Source organism: Schistosoma haematobium, chromosome 5, assembly GCF_000699445.3.
Source record: "Schistosoma haematobium chromosome 5, whole genome shotgun sequence".
Classification (NCBI taxonomy): domain Eukaryota; kingdom Metazoa; phylum Platyhelminthes; class Trematoda; order Strigeidida; family Schistosomatidae; genus Schistosoma; species Schistosoma haematobium.
In genome coordinates, this window is record NC_067200.1 from 5837156 (window position 1) to 5845229 (window position 8074).

The 8074-nt window shown below is 31.0% G+C and overlaps 1 protein-coding gene across 1 annotated transcript; it reads right to left on the minus strand.

Moving 5' to 3' along the window:
• Window positions 1–6968: 6968 nt before the first annotated feature.
• On the minus strand, window positions 6969–7739 carry MS3_00009033 (uncharacterized protein; the record flags this gene model as incomplete). Its single annotated transcript, XM_012941101.1, has 1 exon — window positions 6969–7739. The coding sequence occupies one exon, from the start codon at window positions 7737–7739 to the stop codon at window positions 6969–6971; it is 771 nt and encodes a 256-aa protein (XP_012796555.1).
• Between the last annotated feature and the right edge of the window lie 335 nt (window positions 7740–8074).

Below are 8074 nucleotides of genomic sequence, written 5' to 3' on the forward strand. Positions count from 1 at the left end.
TCATACAACAGTACAATTAGGTCTATAAAATTATGAACTATATTAGATCTTGACATTTTGTAACTAGGAAAAAGAATTGATTTTAACCAAAATTGACTCTGTATTCCATTATTGATCATTGTAAACGAACACTATCGGTAAATCATAGAATAATCTAGTTTATCATATATCTCCAGTATCCAGCTGTGCACTAGAGTTACTCACAACGTTTTCACTGTTTATAACGTACGTAATACCCAATAATTTTAACGCTTTCTTTTGTATTTATTAAGTATTACTTATTAAAACAGAAATTTCATCACAGATTCCCTTTCGCGTCCTACCATTCACCTAGGATCTCTAATTACCCTACACAGAATAAGTCTATAACAGATAATTGAAAATGAAAGTTAAGCAATCAATTATCTGTTCTATCGCCTTTACTGTTACAACCTGAAATCTATCAGCAAACTTTGTAATATGATTGATGAGTTTTTGAAATTGATTGATTACTGGGCAGTGACCAATGTCATGTATTTCAAATCCATTTGAGTACTAACCGAATTCTGTCGTTCCATTTGCAATCTGGTCATTGATCTAAGTGACTCGACATCGCATGCACTATGTTAAGATGTACGATGATGTTTAGATGTAATCGGCAGGAAACAATGGAACTTGGTTTCATTTTATTTGTCACTCGTCAGCAAGATGCAACATCTAATCAATTAGACTACTGACCACTTGATCGATGGGATTTGGTCAGCACCGAAAAGGACTTAACATATATTTTATTGATCACTACTCAATGATCCATCAATTGTAAATACATCACAATTATACGTGAGGTCATTTTCGGTCCGAATAACACAGTGGTAACATCTCTGATTAGGAATCTGGATGATGCGAGCATGTACTATCACATATCAGGGAGTTTCAGTTCACTTAAGGTTAATGTTAAGGATGCTATAACCTATTTTTGTAATTACATTGAGGTCAGTTTAATCTCTCAAAAAGTGCTCACATTTACCTTCACTGTGTTTCCCATTTAGAAGGACCTTGAACTTAATTGGTTTATCTTCACTTTTATACGCTATTTTGTGATATTTTTCAAAAATATTCTTGTATTTTACACATGAGTTGTGTGCCTGTTCGTTCGTCCTTCTGGGATGTTTGTGAAACTGCATATTTTTCTCGGCTGAATTTGGTCTTCTTCCATTAGTTAATAGGACTGGGGCTGAGATTAATAGCTTAGCTTATCCTGTTGTTGCGCTGCAGACTTTCGTTCCATTCGCACGTTCAAGGTGATAACTTAATCTCACAAACATAGCAATTACAGGTATATCTTGCTGACAAATGTCGAGTAACACGAAATCTATGTCGTCTAGAATGTCCTGTTGATTATTTCAAACTACCACCCTAGATCATTAAACTATATCATGTAACATAAGTGTATAGTTTATTTGATATTAGAACGATTGAAAGCAAATGATGGTTTATCATTAATAGATATATATCTTGATAATAATGATTGAAGCAGCCTGGAAAACTCAGATGAGGATATGGGAAATAAATCCCTTTAGCAGATATATACTAATTCATTTTCGCATTTCTCATTTAAACAAAAAGATTTAGAAAATATCGAGAGAAGAGAAGAGCAGCTATCTTAACCATTGAACAGTATATTCACTAAATAACAATTGAATGCACAGATTATTCTCGTATTAAATGACAATTATGATCTAATGAGTGATTGACACACTTTTAAATTGTTTTGATTTCTAATACATCATAATTGACATTAGTTAAAAGAAAGTTAAAAGACTTAAAAGTACAGAACGACATTTTTTAAACTTAATATGACACTCCTCAACAATATGCATTCACGACCTCATCGCTAGAAATCGAACCAAAGTCATAATATTGATCTATGATGGTAAACTTTAAATTTAACGAACTTAACAACATCCCAATTGTAACAGTCATTTTGTGCCAACCAGCAACTAACTTGAAATGGCAGTTGCCTCGGTTCTACTAAGAAACTATGGCTAGTGATTTTCAGTCATGCTGGATGTACAATACAAACATCTTTCACGGGAATGTACACTTACGGTTTATTGACTGAGATTATAGACTCAATGATCTGAAAGTCAAGCGTTGATTATGAAACCGCATATTACTGAGTGTTCAGTTCCTAGTAGGTTATTCAATGTTTATTGTTGAAGCACTTCATCTTATGATGTAATAACTGTTCAATGGTTTCTTGTTTCCGATCCTTATCTAATTATTCTGTGTAGATAGCTTGGAAATCATTGTATAGTGTATATACAAGTCTCAACAGTAAAAACGAATATCAAACGGTGATAATAATAATAATAATCAAAGATGTATAGTGGCTAGCAGTGGAATCCAGGACGTGCGTTTCGTCCTATTTGGGACTCGTCAACTGGATGTGCCTGGTCTTTGCATATAATGCTTGTGAATTAAGGCTATATCGAGGCAACACATACAGTATTCACTTATCCCGGCAAGAGACTGATCAATGACAGTCCTAAACATCAATGGGAAGATTCAAACAAACAATGCAAAGTGAATTTAATAATAATAATCGTTTTTGGATTTTGAGACCAAAAAATGATGTAATTTATTTAAATAGTTAAGATCATGAGTCAAATGAAGCTAGACCATCATATTAAACCTGAAAGCACTGGACGACCGTTTCGTCTTATTGTGGGACTTCTCAGTGACAATGTGCATCCACAACGCCGCCTCGCGAGATGCGAACCCAGAATCTATCAGTCTCCACAAAACCACATCTGATAGTAATTTATTCACCCAAGTACAAATTTTTGTATATATGAATTTATTCTACGATGAAAGTCAATGTAAAGATCTAACTTTTTGTCTAGTTCAAACTAAAGTAGATGAAATATGGTCGGTATAATAATTGAATGTTAAATAAATTTGATGATACTTTGAATACGACAGAACTACACAATAATAGTTTCTTGTAGTAATATAAACGAGATCACTAAAAACCATTTAGAGAAGAAGGAAATAATGTTTAGAAAGAGTTAAACGTAAATTTTTAAGCAGAGTTGGATGGTGATTAGCAATGGAATTCAGGACTAATAGACTGATCAATTCGAGTCTTAAATTTCAATGAGAAGATTCAAATAATGAATAACGATAAATTAAGATTTGTTCCATTTCATAAGCTAGTAATTGTTTGAACTAAGTGGCTAAGTGCAATAACACTGTCATTTGAAGCGAATGATGATGGGTTTGAGTCTTGGAGTGAAAATCATTTCTGGAATGCAAGTAAATCCAGTTGACGAGTCTCAAACTATATTCCACTACTAGCCGCTATCTATCAGTGTTTTAAAATACTTTTGATGTAATGACAATATCAAGGTAATCCTCACATAATGCACATACACCGAAGTAGACTAATCTATTGCAGTTCTATACACCACTGGGGAAAGTCAAACAAGTAATATATATATATATATATATATATATATATATCGAGAGAGAGAGAGAGAGAGAGAAATACATATTTGAACACTGACAGTGATTAGAATAATATGAGATTATATGTTGACTATTTAAAAGAAAAAGAGTAGATTATCTCATATGGACTATGCACTATGACTGATAAAGAGGTTTCGATTAAGTGCACGTTAAGTACATACAAAGTGGGGAGTGAGTTGTATTTGGTTGAGTAGTTGCCATTTTCGCTACATCTTAAATCATTAAGTCATTACATCATCGTGTTAATCAAAAATAATCTCATATATATGATTTCAGGATAAATCTGACTGATTGAATATTATTCTCAATTAATTAGTGAATAAATCAGTTAGCTATAAGGAATGTCGAATTTGACACACATTTAAATATCATCAAGTTGTCATGTAATCTATACATAATTAGATGAAACTATTACAACAAATTCTGGAGTAGTCGATATAAGAAACAGTAATGTCAGTAAACATGATGTATGGATGACAATATGATTCAAGATGTATAGATGAATTCTTAGATAATGAAAAGTGTAAAAAGACATTTTTTTCAAACTTAAGATTTGAAGCGGGAAGGGGTGGAAGATTACAAATGATAACTAACGCTTTCAACTACTGGTCATGATAATTACTTTGACTATTTAAGTTTTAACTAGTCAACAAAGCTCAAACCAATAATCACTGATTTCATACTTTGAACTGATCACCTCTACTAACATCGTCAGTCAATGTAACACAGTCGTTAGATTTACATACTACATATCGTGATCATTTCAATTGACAACAATTCATTTTCACATCATCTCATCAATCTGTTTCCTAATTTGTGTTCCACTTCACTATTTTTCACTCCATAGTCTTAAGATACACAATTAAGACATTGAAGGGATCACTGATTAAACACTAATAATATGCATACTTTCCTTTACCCTCCCCCCAGTAATTATTTCTCTACCGTAATGAGCAAAGATTACTAGAATTATACATTGTATTGTTAAGCATCAGAAAAGTCAAACCTTCTATGCTTCTGAAAAGTGCAAAACATAATTACATTTGGAATAATAATAATATACCAACAATATATCAATTAATGAACAGAAAGCCTACATTTTTAGTACTCCACAACCTAATGTCGGTTTTCATCAGCTGCTTACAATTCGTGATATTTAAGAATCATATTTAAATAATGGGTTTGAATTAATTTCATGAAAGGGTTTAGTTGGAAGTTATATTTAAGACACATTAGTATAGTATAGCTAAGGTGGAAATAAATTGAATAAACTAAATACTGTAAATATATAACTTGTGTGAAAGAACATTCTAAAACATTGATTATAACAGCAATCAAACGGCCAGAAACAAGTGATTACATAATGAGTAAACATTGATAGGAATAAAATGAGTAAAGCTCAGTTAATAAAAATAAGATTACTAATCTGGGAGATAAATGAAATAAAAACTCAATGATGTAATCAATGCAAGAATTCATACTATTCTGCTAGGATCTTTGTTCTTGTTCTTTTCAAAATGATAAAGAGAACTATGTGTATGAAATTTTCATAATGTAAGTTGCTTTTTTAAGCAAAATAAATAAATAATCAAGTCAGATTACAATTCATTTGAAATGTATGCATAAGTACTCTACTCAACAGCGTCACAAGGTAAGCCCTCACTTGGAACCCTCAAGACCAAAGGAGAAGAGGAAGACTAAAGAACATATTACTCCGAGAAATATAGACAGACATGAAAAGAATAGACAACAACTGGATAGAATTGGAAAGAAAGGTCCAGGACAAAGTGGGTTGGAGAATGCTGGTTGGCGGTCTATGCTCCAATGGGAGAAACAGGCATAAATAAGTAAGTACTGTAAAAATATTCATGTTTTACTGCGATATAAAACCATCTTTTATTTTTAAGAATTAAGAAGGAAGAATGTATGTAAATCCAACGTTTCGTATTCGGCAATCTGGATTAAGCTTTTATAAAGGATTATAATCAAACATTAAAATTACCAAATATAAACAGGTACACAGTTCTCTAGTGAACTGTATACTAAATAGGTCATCAAATCAATGCTAACAATGTGTAGCATAGGTATTTGCTTTAGTGTAAATGAAACGTGATGTGAAACGAAAGGTATGTATTCGTAAGTGGATCTGAGGTATGAGAAGAAATTTTATTCGTTATTTATTGCCTTTGATTAGTGAATTCTTAGGAAAAAATACGTTTTTTTTACATATGATATGATTATATTTCCTTGGAAAAGCTTGGATCATATTGTCAAGACTGACGTTGGACCTACTTCAAATTCATTCGCTAGGATTTTAAAAATACATTCTTTCTCTTTAGTGTCCCAGATCAACTTGGCGCCCAAATACTGTAAAACTATTCGTTCAAATTTAGTGTTGATGTTCAATCCGAAACTCAAATCTAGGACTGTTCGCTTCAAACACCATTGCGTTATCCACTTAGCCACTAGCATGTGCAGTGGTATGGAGTTTTAATTCAGTTTTCTATTGTTTGTTTGCATCTTCCCACTGATGTTTAGGACTGCAATTGATCAGTGTCTCTTATTGGCATATAAGAATCCTGTGCTTATAATCCTTGTGATTCAAGAGAATGTAGAGGCAATCCATTGAAAGTACACATATGCTAATAAAAGTAACTCATCAATTACAGTTTTAAACAACAATAGGAAGATTCAAACAGACAATACAAAATGCATTAAATTTTACAACTACATATATAACTACTATATATATATATATATATATATATATATGTATATATATATATATATATATATATATGTATATATATATATATATATATTTCTTTGTATGGAGTCACATCACAGAATAACTTTAACTAAACAACCATTATATATCAGAAAGTCGGCCTGTTTGGATATCTGGGCTACCTGTTCCTGCCATATGTTTATTTCGACAAGTTATCAGTTTTCTAGTCTGTTTTAACACATCATTATGCTGATTAGACGCATAAGCTATTCAGGTACGTTTGTGAAAAGCTTACGACATTTCGCTGAACAAGTTACAAAAGGATCCAATCAAAGACATCGTGGTTGCTGACAATATGCATCGAAAACAATGTACATTATTCAAATGTCGATTCCTGAACTGCCAACATCTAACTGGCGACCACTCAATATTTATCTCAAGGATCGATCAAGAAATAAGAAAAGAAAACTTGTTGAAATACTTTATGCTGAGGATTCTATATTATACCAGAAATATAATATTGAATAAAGTCAATAATAATAATAACTATTTAATCGTAGTATAAAACCTTTCCACATCATACATCTATGCTACTAACTTGATTAGGACCAAGGGAATCTAAAATTGATTTTTGCTTAACTAAAAGAAAATAGTTGATGATGTAATCTTTCAAAGAATTAATCATTAAAACAAAGAAAAACAATTTTATCATTCATATATGAATTATGAATCACTTACTAGATGTAGGATAAGTTGTTATCCGTTTAATATCGTGACTTGATGAATATTGATCAGTGATTGTCGTTGTTGTTGTTGTTGTTGTCGTCGTCGTCGTCGTCGTCAGTGTCGTTGTTGTCATCGGTGTTCCTTGATATAATTGTTCATTATTTATATCTAAACGTGAAATTTTCTTTCTACTAGTATTTTTATACATTTGCGTAATTAATTTTGGAGTATTTAATAAATGAATATTTTGATTATTGTTATTATTAAAATTCTTAATAGAATGTTCAATATCAATACTGTCTTCATTACCATCATTATTATTATCATCATCATCAACATCATCGTCAACATCATCTTCATCCATATCATCATCTTTAACAATTAGATCATTTTCATAAGTACTATTATTACTACTATTATCTATATAATTGATCATAGAGGATGGATCGTGAATATTATCCTCAGTGTATCTAGTTCGTTTATCCTTTTTATTATTATTATTATGATGATGATGATCACTTATATTTTGATTAGATTGATATTGTTCTTGTAATTTTAATTTATGATAATTATTTCTTTGATTCATTTCTGATAATATAGAATAATGATTTAAGGTTTTAGTTAATTTTGTTGATGTTTGTAATGTTGACATAGATATGGAAGTTGTTGTAGTTGTTGTATTAGAACTTTCAGTTATATGAAAACTATGCTTTTCATTAATATGTATTAAATTAGATAAATTAGAATATCCTCCAACTTGCATTATAGTATCCATATTGAATAGAATTCAATTTATATAGTTCTAGTTATTTATTAATATTCAATTGAATAGGTCAATTACATAAGTTGATTTTAGAATAATTGAATGTAATTTATGTTTAAGTAACAACACAACAATTTAAACATCTGAAAAAAACGAATCAACTTTTTATCTTCTCTCTCCTCCCTCTCTCTCTCTCTTTCTCCTGTCTTTCTCTGTCTCTCTCTCTCTTGTTTGCCCTCTCTTTCTCTTACTATCAATCTGTTTATTAATAAACCAATGTAGAAATTATCTAAACAGTTTTATTATAATTACACCCCTGGAATATTAATAATAACAACGACAACAAC